The sequence below is a fragment of the Spodoptera frugiperda genome, chromosome 7, assembly GCF_023101765.2.
Source record: "Spodoptera frugiperda isolate SF20-4 chromosome 7, AGI-APGP_CSIRO_Sfru_2.0, whole genome shotgun sequence".
Classification (NCBI taxonomy): Eukaryota; Metazoa; Arthropoda; class Insecta; order Lepidoptera; family Noctuidae; genus Spodoptera; species Spodoptera frugiperda.
Window position 1 is genome coordinate 5,783,637 of NC_064218.1, and position 21,421 is coordinate 5,805,057.

The 21,421-nt window shown below is 34.3% G+C and overlaps 3 protein-coding genes across 10 annotated transcripts; 2 read left to right on the forward strand and 1 right to left on the reverse strand.

The window, feature by feature from the left end:
* The first annotated feature begins 31 nt into the window (after positions 1 to 31).
* Positions 32 to 6,734, forward strand: LOC118266396 (transmembrane protein adipocyte-associated 1 homolog). 2 transcript variants are annotated; one of them, XM_035579842.2, is made up of 6 exons: positions 32 to 427; positions 498 to 793; positions 981 to 1,238; positions 3,366 to 3,552; positions 4,283 to 4,412; positions 4,528 to 6,734. In XM_035579842.2, exons 1-6 carry the CDS (start codon positions 336 to 338, stop codon positions 4,696 to 4,698), a joined length of 1,134 nt encoding a protein of 377 aa, XP_035435735.1. In that variant the 5' UTR covers positions 32 to 335; the 3' UTR covers positions 4,699 to 6,734. The 2 variants fall into 2 exon arrangements, with proteins under 2 accessions (XP_035435735.1, XP_035435736.1); XM_035579843.2 differs by having other exon boundaries at positions 4,531 to 6,734.
* Positions 6,721 to 9,807, reverse strand: LOC118266392 (serine/threonine-protein kinase PRP4 homolog). Of its 7 annotated transcripts, none has more exons than XM_050694922.1 (3): positions 9,668 to 9,807; positions 8,829 to 9,025; positions 6,721 to 8,571 (listed from the first exon to the last, which is right to left on the reverse strand). In XM_050694922.1, exon 3 carries the CDS (start codon positions 8,507 to 8,509, stop codon positions 6,779 to 6,781), a length of 1,731 nt encoding a protein of 576 aa, XP_050550879.1. In that variant the 5' UTR covers positions 8,510 to 8,571; positions 8,829 to 9,025; positions 9,668 to 9,807; the 3' UTR covers positions 6,721 to 6,778. The 7 variants fall into 7 exon arrangements, with proteins under 7 accessions (XP_050550879.1, XP_050550880.1, XP_050550878.1 ...); XM_050694923.1 differs by having other exon boundaries at positions 8,913 to 9,025; positions 9,375 to 9,705; XM_050694921.1 differs by having other exon boundaries at positions 9,375 to 9,704.
* A 119-nt stretch (positions 9,808 to 9,926) lies between these two features.
* Positions 9,927 to 14,475, forward strand: LOC118265653 (pentatricopeptide repeat-containing protein 2, mitochondrial-like). The gene is made up of 9 exons (XM_035578655.2): positions 9,927 to 10,121; positions 10,287 to 10,506; positions 10,642 to 10,744; positions 11,080 to 11,274; positions 11,850 to 11,946; positions 12,260 to 12,348; positions 12,892 to 13,005; positions 13,340 to 13,450; positions 13,803 to 14,475. Exons 1-9 carry the CDS (start codon positions 10,031 to 10,033, stop codon positions 13,926 to 13,928), a joined length of 1,146 nt encoding a protein of 381 aa, XP_035434548.2. The 5' UTR covers positions 9,927 to 10,030; the 3' UTR covers positions 13,929 to 14,475.
* The last annotated feature ends 6,946 nt before the right edge of the window (positions 14,476 to 21,421 follow it).

A 21,421-nucleotide genomic window follows, 5' to 3' on the forward strand; every position in this document is an offset into this window, starting at 1 on the left:
CTGAGTTTGTAAATAATGTCTATTCTATCAAAAATCTGTCACTGTCATATTAGGAAGATAGTAAAGCGCAGAAGCGAATGAATGATTAAGAATTATTTTCCCAATAATTTTATTTTATCTCGTGGTGTGATCGTTTAATAGTGTCATCATTATTGTTTTAGAATTAGAAAGCTAGTCTCTACTGGTGCAGAATTAAGCGCGTATGCTTATAATGATAGGATTAAGTTGACGTAACAGTGGCCTATTCCAATAACTTGATTATTGGAGTAATGCTGCCACGGGCTCAAGACGCTTTCGTAACAAACTAAATGGCAAAACATTAGTAGATTGTAAAGATGATGTACGGTACCAATGGCTCAGATTTTCCACCTGTAACGGAAGACACATTTTGTAAATATGTTTTATACTACGAAATAAATAATTCAAGGTATGTTAATATTCTTCGTCCTTGGTGCTTTTTGTTGCGTTATTGTGGCTCATTATCTGTTCTTTCGCAGGGTCCGTATTTGGGATTTAATTATTTTGATACCAAACGCCTTGTTTGTGCTTTTCTTAGTGGTAAGGTTTAACAAAGCTCAGTTAAAATTGCGTGCTACCAGCAGCCCTATATTCTTGACGTTTTACACATTGGTATGGGGCAATGTGATCATAAGTCTGGTGCGATGTGCGGTGTCCATGACTGTAAATGCTGCCATGCCACTGGGTGGCATGGTGGACAAGGTGTTGTGGGTCATGGTGAGATTTTTTCTGCTTGCAACCGAGATGAGTGTTGTCATATTTGGATTGGCTTTTGGTGAGTTATCCATTGACCTTCATAGTTTTTTGTCTCATTACCTTGTTTTGTTTGGCATCAAAGTCATTGCCACAGACTTTCACTGGTTAATTGTTCAAATTGTACCTAATTGTTATTGTTGATAAAAGCAGAACTATATTTAACAGCAGAGTTTGTATAAATTCTAATTAATGATTGTGTGTTTCAGGCCATTTGGATAGCCGCAGCAGTATTAGATATGTGTTACTGGCAACATCTCTGTTATCCCTTGCATTCACTGTGACACAAGGTACTCTTGAGATTGTCATGCCGGACGACATGTTTCATGTGGACACCAGAGATTATGACCTGTTTGGACATGGTGGGATGCTGTTCTGGTTTACATCATCATTAGTCTTTGCACTAATTTACTTCTTAATACTGCTACTGCCATGGATTCCACTCAGAGAATATCTAGCTTTACCAAGTGAGTATCTGTTTGTAATTGTGTTTTAGACTTGTGATTCCTCTAAAAATTTGTATCAAATACTCAATACAAAGTTAAATTGGATGTTTGAAATTCTAATTTTATTTTTATGATCTGATGATTTATCGAAATTATTTTTAAATATGAGTAAGAATCTTAGTAACTTACTCAGGCTAGGAGGATAATGAATTTGCAGATGAGGTAGGTACATGTCAAAATTTTCTAAAGATAATTTGTGTGTGGGAATTTTATAATAAAATCTTAGTATAGTTGTATTTATCAAGCAGAGGTACATGTTGGAAATAATTGGAATAGTAAGCTAGCTTGATAAAAATCGAATTAAATATTAATGGCACAAATTACTACTCTATTGTGATCATTAAGATCTCTTAAATTGACAATTAATTTAATAATAAAGACAGTTACTTGTACACGCTAATGAGAATTAGATATTTTTCTTGTAATAACCATTTAACAGAAGTAATGAAGCGTAAAATTAGAGAATAATCCTATAATAACAATTACTTAACAAGTTGTAATTGTTCTGTTTCTTCATCAAATTGCAATAAGTATTACTCTTGATAGGAGTTTAATGTTCACAATAGTTTCCCTATTTCTGTTATCATTTATAATTACAACAATAAATTGTGGAACTAAGCAGTTTGCTAGTGATTTATAGCTTAGAGATAGTAATGTTTATTATTGGATAGTTGGACATGTATCTCAAATGACTTGGCAACCGATTCCACAAAAACATCATAGCTAATGATCCAATGTTATTACTTTTCTAATTAGTATTGAATTGTCTTAGTTATTAATTAACAATTTGGGAAATGGGTTTGGTTTTTACAAGGAGCCACTGGCCACATTATAAAGATATATAATATTTTGTTCTAACAAGGATAACTTTAATATTGATTAGTATCTATTCATAGTTAATAATAGAAAATAGTAAAGATCTCATCTAGGTTCCTTGACCATGCAATCTGATTCTAGTTTCAATGATCTTAATATTATGTTTCACAGTAATACATAACAATGTCATAATATTCACACTTGTATTCTCTTAAGGATCAGACTAATAAATAAATAGACTGTTGGTTGTATACCCATGGAATGGTAATTGAATTTATGACAAGCAACACAATACTCTTCCTTTATTGCTCAAGGACTGAGATGTGTGTAGATGGAATAAATTGTGGTATAAATCCTAGGCAATAGGGAGAGGAGTTGCAGACTGCTTACCGGGTTACCGGGCTGCTCAAAAGACAGGAGTAGAAATGGGGTGGTTTTTAGTCAATAAGAGTCTGACGCTCCCTCTCCCCTCGCCCAAGGCGGTAAAAGTCATTGGATGATTATCTCCCTTCAAAAAACACAATAAAAAGCATTTTGTCATTATACAAATTACATACATACACATTGTGTACAGTACTATGAGAATCGGGCCCATGTCCTCTTGCTCAGTAGTCATTCATTAGTACAGTGGTATTGTAACCAGTTATTATATTTATGCACTGTTTCACTCCACGCGTCATTTCTAAGACTTCAATAATAACTCGCAGAGTACGATGGCGAGAAATACAACAAGCACAATGATGATTTATTAAAACTAATGTGTTTCGTTTCGCAGTAATTTGACTGAATTACTGGTATTTAAGTATGCATGTTCAATGTTTCTATTAATTTAAATTTAAAAAATACTAAATAGGACAAGGATTTTTGTAATGATTCATTGACTTCTTGACTACACGACTGACGCGGTGGCTGGGCAACTGCCTGTCGTGAAACGTGTAGCGGTTTCGATTCCCGCACGGAACAACATTAAAATAAAGAAAATGTTGTCCAAATACCAAATAACATTTACTATACTAGATTTTATTCCATGAGATTATGATTAGACCTCTTAGTTGAAATGATGACTGTTTTTGTAAACTGTATTTATTTCCGGCTGTTATCATTAACGGGGCAAAGGCTAAAGGTTAACTTTTATTAATTTGTATTAATTATAATGAATCTTCCTTTTTAACCATCTTTATAATTAATGATTTTTGCACGTAAATTTTTGATAGTTAAGTTGTTTATTTATCAAATACAGCTAAACTAAACTGTAACCTTTTTCCATTACAGCGAAACTGTCATTCTACCTGTATGTGCTGCTACTGGCGCTACTGGACACCACACAGGCTGTCGGCGCGGGACTCCTAGCCTGGGGCAACATGCAGTCTGGTCTCTGTGTCGTCGATGTCACCACCTGGCTCTACTTCTCCTTATACACTCCCCTTGTCTACCACACATTCCTAAGCGAATTTTTCAGGTAAGTTTTAATATTGACTAACTTTTTGCTTGTAACTTAAATCATCAGGAATTTATTAACATTTCTATTTAACGGAACCTCTAATTTAATTAAATTAACCCGCCATTGGTGACCTATATGTCTATGAGACCGGGTAATTTAAAAACTAAGAATAATTTTTAAACTGTTTATCGAATTAGGTTGCGATTTCGAGTAGCTGCTTTACTACACGCCCTCTACCATTAGTCCACCCCGCAACAGCAATGCGGGCGTTTTATTTTTATGTCCTTTCTATGAAATTTTATCTCTTTTATTTTCTATTTGTATATTTATTTCATTTTGTGTCACTTCCAATGTCAATGTCCTATTTTATATCGTTTCTAATTCAAAATATCTATCTTAAAAATCTAATAATAATAAAAAAATAATACATAAACCACAAAATCACGGTGCAGGAGACCAGGGTCACTGACTATGTAAGACAAATACACGTCACCAGTAGCGGGTTAAAAATTTTTTTTAGTAGTATCTAAGGATTTGTCCATCACAATAGACAGCAGTCTCGACTCCGATAACAATAAAAATATGTTCTGTAAGTCAGAAATTTATTTAAAACATTTTCAATCTTATCCCTTTGCAATAAAGTTGAAAATGTAATGAAACTGACTAAGCGACAATTTCTGTCGTTATCACTGTGGAGACATTTGCAATCACATTTATACCTACTTAACTCCTTTGTGTTTGATTTCAGCGTATCTCAACCGAGCATCATGTTCTCGTACAAGGCTCAGATGGACGAGCCTATGGACGAAGACCAAGTATCCTTGCCGCACCAACAGAGCTTCAGTTCTTTGAAGACAGATTCGGATTACATTTATCAGGTAATGTTGTGATATTTGTATAGAACCCTTCTATACTACAAAAATGACCTGTATCTTAAAATTGAGAACTTAAATGCAATTGATGTGGTTAGATACAAACATTTGTATTTTCCAGCAGAGTAATAGCGTATACGACAGCACACTGTTCGAGGCCGGCGGGACCACGCCCATGAACCCGGTGTACAGCGCGTCTCTACAGAGCCCCGACTCGATAGCGTCCGGCCAGTCCATAGAGATCGGAGTACCCAACTCCGGCTTCCAAAGCCAAAACATGCCCTCAACATAACAACAATCACGGCACCATAAACGCTCGTCATTGTGTTATCCAATTCCACACATCCAAAGAAAAAAACATTAACTATATTATTAGAGTCGCGATAGATAAAGAGAGGTTATAGCTAGTTGATATTATTTTCTACTTTAATGAATCTCATAGGTAACTCTTTTATATTTACCAACACAACATGTTGTCTTGCGTACCATTACTTTTGTGATAAGTAAAGCCAGTGATCAAATCGAATTATTGAGACTGCATTTCATCCCATTTCTGCTAACTATTATACTTACCTAATTCATCGTGTAATGGCTCCATCCATAAGATTTTGACATTAGATTAAAGTAATAGTGGTTAATGAGTAGATTTATTATAAAAGTTGCTGTGACAGTAGTGACTTGTCTTGTGATTTTATATTTAGTTGCCTTGTTCAGTTTATGACATTGCAGCAAAGAAACTTAAAAAGTTGTGTGCAGGTTGGGCGAATATTAAGATAGATTCTCTATTCTCGAAATAAGTAATATAATTAACACGGAAATAACTCTGCAGCACTCGTGATTGTAAGCTATTGGTTATGACTACGTCAGATTTGAAGTATGGAAAGGATTGATTATTTTGAGTAACATGGACAAAGTGAATGGAAATGACTCTTTAATTTGACCATATCGTTTATTATTAAAGTACATAAGCGTAACTCATAAAATTTAACATATCTGAACTAAACAATTTATCGATACAAAGCAATCATTCGGAACTAAGTAGTGTTCATTTACAAGTTCAGTGTTGACTGTCCTTAGATTTAAATGAACTCATGTAATTAAATGCAGTCTGCGCCTAACTTAGTCCTTTATAATGCTACAGTATTCATACTTCAAGTATTAGAGAGATGGGCGTCGCCAGGATTAGTTTTTAGTGAGGTGCATTTGCATTTCAGCTCAAGTGTACGGCCGATCGCAAAGAAACTTTAACTTTCAGCTTGATAATAAGCGGGTCTATTCCAAACCAATGAGCTACTAGAAAAATAACCTCTAGAGTTATCCCTATCTTGAGTTGTTTGGGCTATCTATTCTCGAATTTATCGTGCGAGAAATTTAAGCACAAATTTCTCGCACGCATCAACTAAGGGTCATGAATGTAACCTCTTGCAGCTAGCTGCCGGCGCCCAATCTTAGCGACCTGTTGTAAAATATATTTCTTTTGTTCTGTGAATTGTGCTACAGATGTTAATTGTAAGTAATGAGTTGTATTTTAAGTGTGATTGATATGTTACGGGTAAAGTCTGTTGATCAAGAAATAGTTTGGAGACAATTGCCGCACTCATTTGCAGGCTTTGCCAGTAATAGATACCTACATATAGGCTTGTTTATATGTTATTGTACTGTGATGCATTAATCTACTTACTTTTTTGTTATTTTTTTTTTATGAGAATCAGAGTGAGTAAAGACGTGGCAGAAATTGGAATACAAGCAATGTTTTAAATAGATTAATAAAGAAAGACAATTATACAATTTATGATCATTATCTGATGGATGATCCTATTGATAATTTTTATTTCAATTGTATCAATAATTTATCTAAGATAGAGTTTTGACTATATAAATATGTTCTTGTCAACACCACTTGCGTTACCAATACAATTGTTTTACATTTCCCACCTCAAATAAATTTTACTATATTCCAAAATGGTTTTACTGGAGAGTAATCGAATATATTTTTCGTACAAAAACACTTCTAAGGCACGCTGTATATAATAAGCCTGTTTATTTTACAAACTTTTATTGATTTTTGTTTATTTGTGTTGTACACTTATTTTGAGGAAGTGATTTTAAAATATACTCAATCAGAATGGGTCTGAAGTGGTCATGTCAATTCTCTTCAACAGTTTTATCACCACTGAGGACCAAGTCAATTTTTTCCTTTTAAATTGTGATAGTCCATATTATAAATTATAATTATGAAACCTTAAGTGATATTTTGGTTGATGGCATATATTTTTGTTGTTTTCGTCTCTTAGAAGTTAAATAAAGTAAATACTTTTATTGAAAAAATGTTTTATTTAAACCTTTTAGCTTATTGTAACAAAATAAACAATTTAACATTTATCCAGTTCTTCTAAAATGAAAGGATGCTTCAAGCAATCGTTTACCTGTGCTCTCTGACTAGAATCTAGCATCGTCATCTTATCTAGTAAATCTTTGAGCTGTGTTATTTTCCTTTCTTCATTCATAAACATACTCTTGTTACATTTTTTCAGTTCTTGCAGTAAATCTCTGCTGACGTTGATATTACTCATTTCAACCACTTTTTCTCTACCAGTGAATTCGTCTTTTTTATGAAGAAGGAAATTATTATTATAATTAAAATGTTGGTCTTTGAATTTCCCTCGCTTTACGAGTTTGCTAGAAAATCGTCCTTTCAAATCCATGAAGCATTTTAACATTTTATTATTGGAGCTTCCTGTGAATAAAATTTTTCCCGTTGCCATTTCATAAATGGTGCATGCTGCTGACCAGACATCCACTCCATGTTTGTAAGGCACCCCTAAAATAATTTCAGGCGCTCTGTAAAACCTTGAAACTAAATAGGGGGTGGGTTCATTGTCATCACATTTGGCAGCTGAACCAAAGTCACATAGCTTTAATAAATTTTTCTTTTCATTTACTAAGATATTGTCTGGTTTTATGTCAGCATGAATGATACCAAGTTTTTTGAGAAGTCTCAAAGCTAGCAGTAGTTGTCTGCTGTAGCTCATTAAAGCTTTCATGTTGATACCATAGTGTTTCCCGTATTTCTTTATGACTCCTCTTAAGTCCATGTGTAGAGACTCTAGCAAAAGACAAAGATGGTTTTTATGCATAAAATGTCCAAGGAACTGAACACAGTGGTATTTGTTGTCAGGGTCTGCTTCTCGTATTTGTTTTAGAATTTCTATTTCTTTCAAACTTGTTTTATACATAAGATCATTGTTTCTGACAATTTTAATGGCAACATAGTCGTTTCCTTCCATGTTATCTTGAGCTCGAACCACATTTGCAAATACTCCTTGACCTAAAATGCTTTTAATGGTATATCTATTGTTTATTGTATCTCCTATACGTATATTGAAGTATCCATCAGCATCATCCCAATTATCGGTAAGGTTTAAATTAGTAGCATCTTCACTATGTGTTGCATTTTTTGTTGCACCGTTAGATTCAAATTCATCTTTCTCTGAGAACATGTCTGTTACTTGTTTTGAAATAATTTGATTATCCTGAGTTTTCTTAATTCCTGTGGTGTTTTCAGCCTCACTGTTGCTGGCCTTGTTGTCATCTTCAGTACTTTCATTGCTTTTTTCATTTAAAACATTAAATTTTTCTAAGAGTTGTTTACGTTGTTGTCTTCTTTGTTGTATAATAGTCTCTTCATCTTCTGATTCTGGTTGTATATGTTCTAGTTCTGGTGAAGATTCATGATTAGATTTTCTCGTCTTGGAAACTTTACCAGATCTGGTTTCATTGCGAACATGTCGTTTATTTATCACTATTTCATAAGCATAGTCTTCTTTGGAATGCCTACGTTTTTTGTTGTAATCAATGTTTGGTGCAGTGTCAGGATCTTTTACTATTTTTTTTAATTCTTGTTTAAGAGATTCCCTTTTTTTTAATAATTCTTCCAATGATGAGGTACTTTTGGCAGGCAATGGAGGTGTTTTTGACTCCATATGATGATGTTTTTGATCTGAATATTTAGACCTCCTAGACTTTGACTTCATTACAATGTCTCTTTCTTTTTGATATTTTAATGATTTGCTCTGTGAATATCTGTTGTATGCGTCCGTCATTTTAACTCCTGTTTGTTGATTGAATTAGCACTAATAGATTCTGTAAGAACAGCACCACTTATCTGTAAAGATACAAAATAATTATTAATCATAACAATTTATAGTAGAACTACGGAAGCCAACTTTAAAAATGGTTTGAAGAAGTATAAAAATACATGTGTGTATTAAAAGCATTAGCCTTGTGTCACTTTCATGAATGTTGTTCAAAGAGCCTGTGATTAGGTTTCTGTAACGAGTGTATGAAGGAAATTGTACAACCCTCATGAAGTTGACTGTTTGCATATCTATCTTAAGTATTGTTAACTATATCTTTGATTACATTTCCACCCTGCCACTATCATCAGGTCCAACATTACTCAGTCGTTACTTTTCATGTTGATTGGTGACCTCATCTCATACATGCCTCCATCATATTACATTGTCCAGTTATCAAGTCCAGTGATCAGTGTCACTTAACACTTCCGTCCATGATAATACTATTGTAATGGACTTCAAATCATAATTTCTATGTGCTAGCTAGAAAAAATTGTGCTAATTAGTTCAAATATAGAATAATTACACTTATACAATTTTGTAATAATAGTAGTATATCAGTTTAGGGTTTCAGGTCTTAATATAAACATGTTTAGTTTGGTAAACATGTAGATATTAAGAAAATTACATTCATATTACAGTATTCATAGGATGATGTCATAACCAAATATAAGCTAGCAAACATGGAATGGAAATTGAAACCTATTTTATTTTACACAAAGTCGGTATTTGTATTATTAAAATGTTTGAAAACAAAATATGTAAATAGAAGTTCAAACAAGATCATGATATGAATACTGTAAGTAAAGTTGTGTAACAGAGGAAACCGTACACTTAATACGAATTGCAGTGGTTTCTTGCGTTACACAAGTAATTATTAGCTTTCACAACGGGAATTATTTTAGTTCATAATCTCGTCTTCGATGATTCATCAATCAATAGATTTACGAATGCATTTTATGCCACACTCAAATATCTTGCCATTTATTACACACAAATCTTCTTAATATTGTAAATTAAATTACTTGAACGTAAGTTTCACTATAGTGATGCCGATTCTCAGTTTTATCACGCTAACAACCAAACATTTCAGAAAAATTAAAACAAAAATAACCAAAAATTTACATTTTCACGTAAACACCTCCATTTGTAATTTTACGTCACTTTTTGTAGAGACGCGCAAACATTTTACTGTTATTCTCACCTATCGCACCTAATGTAGCTAAACTAAAAGAAACGACATAAATATAATAACAGAAAAATATCTATATTTTTGCAGATATTCAACGTTGAGCATTAATTATTTTTAAAACCACATTAAAATTATTTCACCTTGCTTTTGCTTACAGATTTTATTATAATTTCACATATGTCAATGTCATTGTCATGTGTTGATTGAATTTAGTGTCATGTCAAGTGTCAGCCCTTTGTCTAACCTACAAATTAATTTGTTCATCGGCGTTTAAAATTAATTGTATTGTTATTAAAATGGCTTTAATAATGAATTCTATAGCAAGAACATGTTTCTATTCAAATCTACGTTTACTCTCGCCATCAAGTTACGTGAGCATGACACAAAGTATGTTATCTTATTTCATTTATTAGAATTAGATTTACATTATCGAAAAGCAGTCTAAATTATGATTTGGTGTGATTATCTGTTAGGATTTGGCTTTGGTAGTTCAAAGTCTTCTTTCATTGTGTTGCGTGTGTAGATATTATGAAGAATTTCTTTAATTTTCAGTCAAAACTCTTTATTCGCCTTCCACGCTCGGTATTGATGGGTTCCTACTATCAAGAAAGAGGTGTAAAGAACAATTTACAAATTATTCTGAGAAGTTCAGGACGAAGATGAGTGAGTTTGTGTCAAGCGACAATGCTATGATATTTACGGAAGATTTGAAGAATATGGTACATTTAGCAGAACCTACAGACCTGAAACTCATTTTAAATATGATTCAGAAGTAAGTTCCAGTCAACTATTCTTTACTGGAGAATACAAAAATAGTGTAAATTATAAATATTAAATAAAAATATTACCTATATAAGTCTATATTCTATCAAACTTGCAAGTATTTTTATCTGTTTTTCATTTTCAGGTTCAATACCCAAAACACTGAACTGAGATTTGGTTCCTATGTATTTGGACCTGTTGTTATGAGAATGTTCCATTTTCTTGATGCACCTAAAGAAGCATTACAGGTGAGAAAGTGTTGCTTAAATGAAAAGCTAAGAAGATTTCACAATAATCTGCTTCAGGATTATATTGATAAATTATTTCTTATATGCCTTTCATATGAAAATTTCCTTTTTACCTGAGTAGAAAAAAAATCTTGGTTTCCAGCAATATCCTAATAATTACATAATATTTTGAACTGAACCTTAGAATCTTAGATAATATCACACACACACAACTTTCTGCTTTTAGAATTATTCTCACAATATTATCAATATCATATACCTTTTTTCCCTGCAACACCAACCAAAAAATATCACATAAAAAAAACTTACCTTAATAATAAACTTTATATTTCCAGTGCTTCAATGATCCAAAGAATGAAGGCTTCTTTGACCAGATGATCAGTCACCAGATCCTATTAGACTTGTTGTACAGTCATGAGATGTATGATGAAATGTACCAAGTGTTTGATAAATCACAGGAGAAGCAGATTGGAAGTATCAAGTTCCCAAAATACTGTGTGGTCCTTGTATTGGCTGCTTGCTACAAACAAGTGAGTGTTTGTTAATCTGTGGAAAGAAAAAAAAAACATAGGACTTTTTGTTGTTTATAAGTTAATTTGAATTTGGAACTCTTTTTCATGTTATAAGTTTTTAAACTGACATGATCAATAGTAATATCATTAGAAATTAAAATGGAATATTTACCATTATATCTTTTTCATGTTATCCATGCAATGGTTGTCAGATAGAGATATTTTTTTAGTGATTATAGATAAGACCACCCATTGTTCTATTAATTAATTTTTTTAAATGTTGGTATCCTCTATATAAATTATGGTGTGCAATAAAGATTATGTATTGTATTGTTATACCTGTACTATGTATTAGAGCAATAATAGCTGCTTAAATAGCATGTTTAAATATATGTCATAATATTTATTTATTTAAGTATGTAAAAGTACACTGTTACCAAATGGTGTTTTTGCAATGTATACAGCTGAAGTCCAGTTTGGATTGTTACTAGTGCTATAAATATCCTAAAACAAAAAAAAAAAACATTTGATAAATGATGATTAAAACAAGTTTTTATAGTATAATCAATTTGCTTAATATAACCCTTTTTCAGAACACACCAAAGAGTTTGGAGTATGCATCAAAACTATGGTCTGATATGGCTAGCTCTGGCAGTATACCAGTCAGAAGAGCATGCACATTTTTCGCTGGTTTGTGCTATTTTATTATAACTGCAGAAGCTACCAGTGCCCTTAGTGCGAGTTTGTCGGCTCAAATGAACCAACTAATCAGATTTCAGAACGGCCTCTCGTTTCGATCTCGTTAAACGTAAAACATACTCGAACTAAGCCCTCTGGTCAACCTACTTCCATTAGTCAATTAATTTTTATTAGATTTTGGACTTTATGAATAAAGTTGAAAATGTATTCAACCGGGCAGAAAGGAAAACGACCTGCTGACTTAATTACGTATTCGTAAGTTTTATATTATTACCTAATACATTATAACTATTTTTGTCATCAGGTTTGGCTTTAAAACAAGGGGCACCACACATAGCGATGGAATCAATAACATCACAAAAACAGCATTATGTTTCTATAAGAAATATCAAAGTAAGTTCTTTTTTATAATAATAAGTTAACTACCATACTCAGAGACATTTAATGATTACTTAAACAAATCTTTAGTAACGATTTTGTACCGAAAACAATTGCTAATTGTATTTGCATAGATTAAAAGATCAATAAATTAAAATGCCTGCATTCTCTAATGTTCCTCAGTGTTATGTAGTTCTAAGTCTTAAATTGTCAATAGAAAGCTGTTGAAGGTAAATCCTCCGCTAACACTGTACCTGTGACCCCTAAGGGCCTACGCACACCACGTTTTTTGAACGCGCCGTCGACGCGTGTTTGTAGCGATACAGACGCGATACGCACGCAAGTTAGACGCAGCCTGTAGACCTTTGCACACCTGACGCGCGTGTAGCGAAACAGACGCGATGCAAACGCGCGTTTGTAGCGATACAGACGCGATACACACGCGCCGGTGCCGCGCGTTTGATACAAACGACAACAAACTGCTGTGCAGGAGAAAAACGTGGTGTGCATAGACCCTAATACGTAAGATCCCTAATTAATAATATTGCTTTATACTAGGTAATGGCGTTAGCAGATATGGGCCGAGTTGAAGATACGTTTCCAATACTGAGGTCGGTTATGGAAATTGATACGCCCGCTCAGAGCGACAAACACACATTCTTTGAAGAAGCCGTAAGTAGTAATAATAATAAAGTTATTCCTAGAAGGACAAAACTTTGCAAAATTATTTTTGCTGTAGTTAAAACCTGTATTGTAACTTTTTGGTATTATTTTCTTTTGTTAGGACGACGACAGAGAACACTATAGCAACATTTATCTTATTTTTCTAACTTTTTTTGTACTCCTTCGTCAGGTTTTAAACCGGTTTCAAAATCGGACAGGGGTGAATTTTTGCAAACCGGTACAGACGGGTTGATTTGGATTCATCAAAAATAGTAGATTCTGAATGCGTTAGTACTAATATTGTCTGTTTACTTATTTCAAGCGCTTTTATTCAACCTTTTAGGTCGAACGAGTACGAATAGCCGCAGAGAAACTCGACAATAAAGATATAAAAAAGAAATTCGATGAAATTGCATACGCCTTGAAAGATAGAGGGCTGATTGATAGCAGCAAGGTAATTGTGAACTTTATTTTATTGTTACATTCGATTTACGACGTTATACCGACGTCTGTTAAGTTCAAATATCAGATTCCACACCCAAGTTGGGCAGAAGAGTGATTAGCACTCATTTATTTCAAAATTATATAATTAATTTCCAAGAGAATAATTTCTATAATTATTTAATTATGCTCTTTATTGCTAGATATGTATTAAATACGTGCTCATTTTTCTTTACTTTTCGTTACGAAATAACAAATCCTTTTTAGGTACAAGTTTCAATTTGAATGTACCTAAGTACTCCTTTCATGGTCTTAAGTAATAATCCGGAATATACCTACTAATTCCTTTTTTGTTTTAAATTCAGACCTTGGACCAGCTGCTCAACATGGAGATAGACAGACCGAGGACGTCAGACCAGAACAGGGGACAATCAAACTTCTCACAGAAAAGAATTAACCTCGGACCGCGCCATAAGAAGCGAATTGTATAGCGCAACCAACTTATGTCATACAAAGTCCATAAAGTAGTCTGTTCTTAGTATATTTGGTGTACATACTTAATTTAATTAGACGGCTCACTCGTGTGAACTTTTCGAGGAAAACTCTACTAGTTTCAAGTCAGATTGGAACCTATATTCATTAGACCACGTGAGTGAGCTATATAATTAAATTAACTTAGTATGTCTCACGATAGTTACTGTATATAGTTGTTTTGTGATTGTGTGAAAGTATGTTTATAAAAGGCTGTTTTTACAACCAAATTGTAAGTGAATAATGTACCTTAAAGTAATGGTATTATGGTCGATAATTGCAATGCATTTTTGTGTTATATTTTCATTTACATTGAAATATTGACATCATAGTACAAAATTTTACGGTGCTATATTCACAATATGAACTTATAAATGATGAGATCCACCTAAAATAGTGCAATGAGGTAAAAAAAGCATTTTCAAAAGGTTTTTTATTATTCACATTCTGTTGTTTTGTATGTTCGTTGAGTCTGTGTATTAAAACAAAATTAAAAGTTGAAACTTACTTATTTTATTTTCCTTGTATCTAAAAAAGAGAAGGCTTGATGACGTTACTGTCATTACAGCTATCTACTATCTATCGCGTCTCGCGACTCACAGGATCATATCAGCTAAACAATTTGAAATAAGTTTCCAAGGCTTAGTTTTTAAGAAGTTTAAAGTTTGTTCTCCTGTGTCATGGGAGCATTTACACATACAATTTCACATACACATTACACCTAGACATTAAACAACAACTTGTGGATCACACAAAGAGTCGCTTTGTGCGGGTATTGCAACCGCTATACGTTGCGCGGCAGCCGGTTGCCCAGCCACCGCGTCAATCGTTTAGTCGGTACCAATGGTATAGTGAGAGTAGATAAACATTGGTGTATAGAGACTGTCGTATGTCGCAACATGCCGCATCATAGTATCATACGAAAGCGTAGATGTTGGGTTAGGTTTGGGTGTTTAAACCTAACCCAAACCCAACCTAACCCAAACCTAACCCAACACTTCCAATCTACCGCTAACGTGGCGGGACCGGCCGCAAACATAGCGGTAGGTTAAAGCTTGCCGGGTGTGGTGATCCCGTAATGGGTAGCCCGGGTCACGGTTACAGACAGTGGAAAAGCACCGCGGTGGTTTTGCCGGTAAGAGACACGCCCCACTCCCATCGTCCCCACGACGTAGGAAGTCCATGAGGATTACCATCGCGACAAAAATGGTATAGCGTAAAGGCGGTGGAATAATGTAAAGGTGGCAAATATTGTTATGCCCAGAGCGGCGAAACAGCTGCATCGGGCCCTGTGTGCAACACCCACGACTGCGAACATGTGCTCACATAAGTAGGTAACATAGACAGGTCTGATTCCAACCTGGGATTTATTACATACCAGTATTTACGTCGCTACTATTATAAGCCAAGTATTCGTCTGAAAATAGACTTGATATGTTATCTATTCATATTAGGATTACCTATGTATAAGTCGGTAACTAGGTACCTACCTATTGTGTCAGAATAGGTACTGAATTGAACGTACCAGGGATTCAATAACCTATTAGCTAAAACATAAAGGGGTTTAATATAAAATACACATACATAACCTCACGGCTGTCTCCCGTGGGGGTAGAGAGGCTCAAATACAAAGTCTTAAATAATTGCCATAGTTTGTTTATCTTAGACGCGGTCACACTTTTTTTTGATGACGGACTGCAACCTTCTTAAGGTGCCTAGTTTTTAGGGGTGGAGGACTAGGGAGTGTGAGATTTTTACCTCACTAAAACCACGGCTGTGGCTACTCTCAGCACCTGTAATGGACACAGAGTCCTCTAATAGACCTGCCTTGGAACCTGCACACCTTCCACAAACTCAGTCACCTAGGACCTACCTATCCTATAACAAGTAAGTAGGCCTACCTACTACTATTAATTGTAAGTGCAACTTTACCTTTCCCTCTGGCTAATAAATTTAATTACACATACACATGTGTGTTACATTAATAAATAAATGTTAGATGCAGCTGGTTGTAATCTAAATCACAGCTAATGTATGTCCTCGACGAGCTGAATAGTCTCTGTACACAATAAATCAATCAGTGATTTGAGGGTTTAATACGAGTTTGTTTTACGTTTAACGAGATCGAAACGAAAGCGCGTTCGGCGCTCTCATTGGTTGGAATATTCGTTCCGGCCAATCAAAGCGCCGAACGCGCTCTCGTTTCGTAAAGCAAACTCATACTAAGGGTATTGGACAATGTGTGTAGATATTCGGTCGTTCATCAGTCTAACAATTGCGCTGCTTAATTGAAATCTATTGTAGTACTTACATTCTAGGGCTTAGTGCGGCATATGCGATAGATAGCCTGTCTCCTAAATTAACTAGGGTGGTACTTGTAGATTTTTCAAACGTATTCGTTTTGTTTCAAATCGTACAGCATGCAAAGTTTGTAATATGTAATATTCTTAATCATGTTGCTATTAAAGTTACTATTCAAAACTTAGGAATAGGTAATATTACAACCACAATTTGGTAACGTACAACATAGTATGTAGGTACATTTACCTACGTCGACGTATTTTCTGTCTGATTAACTTAATACGGTAATACTATATCTACTAAGTACTTGAAACGTGGTTACATTTGCTTACCATTACCATTTCTGTTTATTTATTTGAGGTATACAGACGAAAGTGATGTTACCTTTTGTGGAACTGATCCGGAGCTGTAGACTACCTAGCGGGTTTACCAGGGCTCCGGCTCGAAAAGCAGGAGTAGGAACGAGGTGGTTTTTAGTCAGTAACAGTCTGACACTCCCTCTCGCCTCGTTCAAGACGGGAGAAGGAATTGGAAGATTTTCCCCTCTTAAAAAAAACCTTTTGCGGAAATCGCGTTCCGAATTTAGAAACATTGAATGGAAAGAAGTGTAAAAAAACAATCAAGAATGTTTATATTGCGGATCACCACGTAAGCTTGAAGGAACAGTTTCGAGCGTGATCGTTTTATTTTTGGCGAGATTAATGTCTCTACTGCTTTCATTTTGCCTCGAAATGGTTTCGATTATTTCCACAGCTCTTAATTTGGAAGAAAAACAAAATTGAAAACTATTCTTGGAACATGACTGATGTTTGAATCACATCATCACATCAACAGCCTATAAGTGGCCACTGCTGACCAAAGGCCTCTTCTCACACGGACAAGGTTTGAGCATTAATCACCACGCTTGCTCAATGCGGCTTGGCGATTTCAAACTTATAATCAGAAATTATAAGTATTTTTTTCTCATATTGTGTAGTACTTTTTTTCCTGTATTTATACAAGAAAAAATCATTAATGTTTTTATTACTTTTATATTTGTTTTAATTTTCGTTTTGTTTTTTTTGGTGCATCGTGCCCGGTGCAAATTAATTTTTTTTTCTTTCTTTCTTTCATAAGCTTAGGTTTCCTCATGATGTTTTACTTCACACTTCACAGTTCGTCAGTGGTGTCCAATTAATGTTTGAATAGGGACCTTGAATATGACATACCCAATAAGGTCCAGAGCAAAGTGATGTACAGTATTTTAAGATAGGATCATGTTTAGTAGACCAACGAGGTGGAAAAAGACCAGTGTCCCATAACGAGGCGAGGCAACAATAAGAAATGGCTGCTTCACATTGACACGGCATACGTATATCACTTCAAGCAGACTAACGACTGTAGAAGGTAATTACCCCACCCGATTCATTCCATTACCGCTCGTTCAGGAGCGGAAATTAAAGCCTTTTCTATAGAAACTAGACACGTCGTGAAGCACTGCTTCTTCATAGAAAAATGGTTCTTATTTTTTTTTGTATAATGATAAATGGAGATAGATTTCCTTTGGACGGTACTTACCATTGAACTCAGTGGTTTAGTGCTTCAAATAAGTTTATCTATACTAATACTTACTAATATTATAAAGCTGAAGAGTTTGTTTGTTTGTTTGAACGCGCTAATCTCCGGAACTACTGGTCCGATTTGAATATGTCTTTTTGTGTTGGATAGCGCATTTATCGAGGAAGATTATAGGCTATAAAACATCACGCTACGATTAATAGGAACCGAGCAGAGCGGGTGAAACCGCGCGGAAAGCAGTTTATATTATAACTTTCGTGAGACATACAGTGGTGCTACTGCAAGTAGCAGCACGATAGTCGTCGCGTCGTGTGTGGCGGAATGAGGAATATGAGCCTCTACCATGGCTTGGAATTAGTCGAGTTCCTCGTCAAATAATTACGTGACTAAACCGAAAAACATAATAATTAATTTTGTAGTTTGCAGTTGGCAACGTAAAAATACAGAAAATAGCGAAACCATGTTAACTGATACGATCGTTGTAGTACTACTACGTCTGTCGTAGTAAGTGCTACGTGTGACTACGATCCGCGTAGCAACGTAACACGTAGCACCAGACTTAGATATAAAAAAATGCTAATAGACTCTTTACTGATCTGCACAAACAAAATATAATTACGTTGTTAAAGGTAACGAGAAATTGTAAGCCAACCTGTTAATGTTACAATATAAACCTACTTCTGTCCTCAGTGTAAAAGACGTAATAAAAATATGTTCCAATTTGGCCGCTTGCCCGTATTTATCCGGAGTAAGCGAAACGGGCGATTAAAAGTAATTAAATACCTTTGGTCCACAGCCCGGTGGCGTACGAAGCTCCTCTACATTTTTGCGAGGGATGAAATGAAAGGATGTGGAATGTTTACTGAAGCAAAGTATACTTACGACACAAGGGGAAATTATAAACGTGTTACCTTTGTTTCCGTGACTTTGTTCTTTTTTTATGGAATAGGTGACAAACGAGTAGACGAGTCACCTGATGGTAAGCGATCAGCGCCGCCCATGTTCGCGAGAATTTTGTAGATTTCATCTTTAGTGCTTTAATTTTATTTATTTTTTGTTTCGAATTGTTGTATGAAATTTGCTGGTTAGCAGACAATAATAATATTATGCAATATTTTTTTATTTAATATCTTTATTAATTTAAGGTCTTTTGGTCACACAAAGACCATGCCAGACCCATCGTACCCTAAACATAGTTAAAACTTACATTTACTTAAATACTAGGTAATCTTATCTACTATTTTATACATAACAATGGCTGCTCTGGATAACGGCTGTTATAAAATATTATGTATAAAGCCATCAATTAAATTAATTTTGAACAATTACGAAATAATGTATTTACTTTCTCATTCAAAACGATTTAGTTACAAAATGTTACTTTGTCTTGTAAAAAGTAGGTAGGTACTCTGTTCCCAAATATCAAATTAAAAACTTATTTGTTGGTGACCCGACTTCACGTCGCCGATTTGTATGAGTATGTCAGAGTCTATTTTTTTCATTCATTATGAGTACATATAGCTTAAACTTTGGATAAACATTTTGTACAATGCCTTTTTTTTTCATTCCCTTACATTACCTAAATGCCTTTCATTTCCTCGTGATCCTATGTGTGAATTTTTACCGACTTCACAAAAAGGAGGAGGTACTATGTTCGGCTGTTTGTATGTTTTTTTTTTTTTTGTATGTTTGTTCATCGAATACTCCGTCAATTGTCGACGGATTTTCAAAATTATTTTTTTGTTCGAAAGTAGATAGTTCTGAGGTGGTCCCATTGTCACCAAGTTAGGATCTGATGATGGGACCTTAGAGAAATCGAGGGAACTCCTCAAATATTATAGGGAACTATATAGTGATTTTGGTATATTCATCTAGAATTGAAGCATTTACAGTCAAAAAGTAACCTTTGAAGAGGTGGAACTGATGAAGAAGACCAGAAATGGCCAATGGAACTTCATACTTACATAGAAATCACAATAAAGTTATACTCCGTCAATTGTCGACAGATTTTCAAAATTCTTTTTTTGTTCGAAAGTAGATAGTTCTGAGGTAGTCCCATTGTCACCAAGTTAGGATCTGATGATGGGATCTTAGAGAAATCGAGGGAACTCCTCAAATATTATAGGGAACTATATAGTGATTTTGGTATATTCATCTAGAATTGAAGCATTTACAGTCAAAAAGTAACCTTTGAAGAGGTGGAACTGATGAAGAAGACCAGAAATGGCCAATGGAACTTCATACTCACATGGAAATCACAATAAAGTTAATTAAGTGACTGTGACAATACAAATAAATAAAGTAGTTATTGAGATAGAGAATTTTAACCGACTTTTTTAACTAAAAAGTGTGAAATAAAATACTTTTTACAAAAAAATAAACCGACTTCACTAAAAAAGTTAAAAATAACTTTAATTTCGGAAGTCGGTGTAACAAACAAATAATACCGAGAAACATTTTGTACAATGCCTTTTTTTCATTCCCTTATATTACCTAAATGAAAGGCCTCGTGATCCTATGTGTGAATTTTACCTTAAAATATTCTATTACATAAATGATGAACTACATAGAATCCATAAACCTTTCACTTCCTCGTATCTTGTAGATGTTGTAAGAACGGGATTATCATAATATTTTGTCAGGGTTACTCCTAACAAGGGTCGAACCAACTTTGACCTTGACACAAACTCAAAAGTAAGATGTGGCTGTTTCCAATGTCAATATTTGTTTACTTATTTTCGACCAAGTGCTGAATGAGATAAAAATATTTTTCCTTTGCAGCTATGGGGGAACTTCGTTTGGTTTATTTATTTTTGTTTGTTTTTTTCTCTCGCTTCGTTCCTGTGTTCTCGTTTCATTCTACCTCTGCATTGGTCAGTGTTAATATTTGTTTACGTATTATTTTTGTTAGAATTTCCCAAGTTTCTAGGTATCTATTACCGTCCGTTATCCGTTATCCGTCTACGTGTCTGTATTTTCAGCAATAATTAGCTGAACCTGAAGAGGTAAAGTTCTTAAATAGAAAAACACCAACTAAGAATTGAATTAGTACTAGGTGCTGTGGGACATACTGTAATAAATTAGCCAATCCAGAGGCCGTGAGATATGTTCAAGAACCGTCATTATAACTACTAAACGAGCACGTGAAAGAGTTTCTTAAATACACATAATTATTTATTTATCAGTTAGATGCTGTTTACAAAACAACGAGGTTTACTCAATCTTGGAGTTTCATTTGCCCTTTAAAGTTCTGACTTTAGGAGCCACGAACAAAGTTTATTTGAAATTAAATCGTACGGTAAACAATGGAGCCACTCAGGTGATTTCAGTTCAAGAACGTTGGAGGCTGAGTAAACATTCAAACTTTTGATTATTCCTGACATCTTTAGCCAACGTTTTATTAGCTATTGTAACTTACTTCTCCGAGAACTACCTAAAATAAAGCGAAAATCAAACGACTGTAATAGAAATTCTATAGATGTTAATAGTCACTTTAACAAAGTATATATTTTATGGATAGTTATTTTTATAGTTAGTTTTAAACTTACGCCCTTCATGTCTTTTCCTGTGAAGTAGTGAATTAGTTTGTGAATTC

Excerpts from the sequence above, each read along its gene's own strand:
- LOC118266392 (XM_050694922.1), bottom strand. The coding sequence starts at position 8,509 with ATGACGGACGCATACAACAGATATTCACAGAGCAAATCATTAAAATAT.
- LOC118266396 (XM_035579842.2), top strand. The coding sequence starts at position 336 with ATGATGTACGGTACCAATGGCTCAGATTTTCCACCTGTAACGGAAGAC. Across the intron at positions 428-497 it reads TACGAAATAAATAATTCAAG|GGTCCGTATTTGGGATTTAA; the intron begins GTATGTTAATAT and ends GTTCTTTCGCAG. Across the intron at positions 1,239-3,365 it reads AGAATATCTAGCTTTACCAA|CGAAACTGTCATTCTACCTG; the intron begins GTGAGTATCTGT and ends TTTCCATTACAG.
- LOC118265653 (XM_035578655.2), top strand. The coding sequence starts at position 10,031 with ATGGCTTTAATAATGAATTCTATAGCAAGAACATGTTTCTATTCAAAT. Across the intron at positions 12,349-12,891 it reads TTTCTATAAGAAATATCAAA|GTAATGGCGTTAGCAGATAT; the intron begins GTAAGTTCTTTT and ends GCTTTATACTAG. Across the intron at positions 13,006-13,339 it reads ACACATTCTTTGAAGAAGCC|GTCGAACGAGTACGAATAGC; the intron begins GTAAGTAGTAAT and ends TCAACCTTTTAG.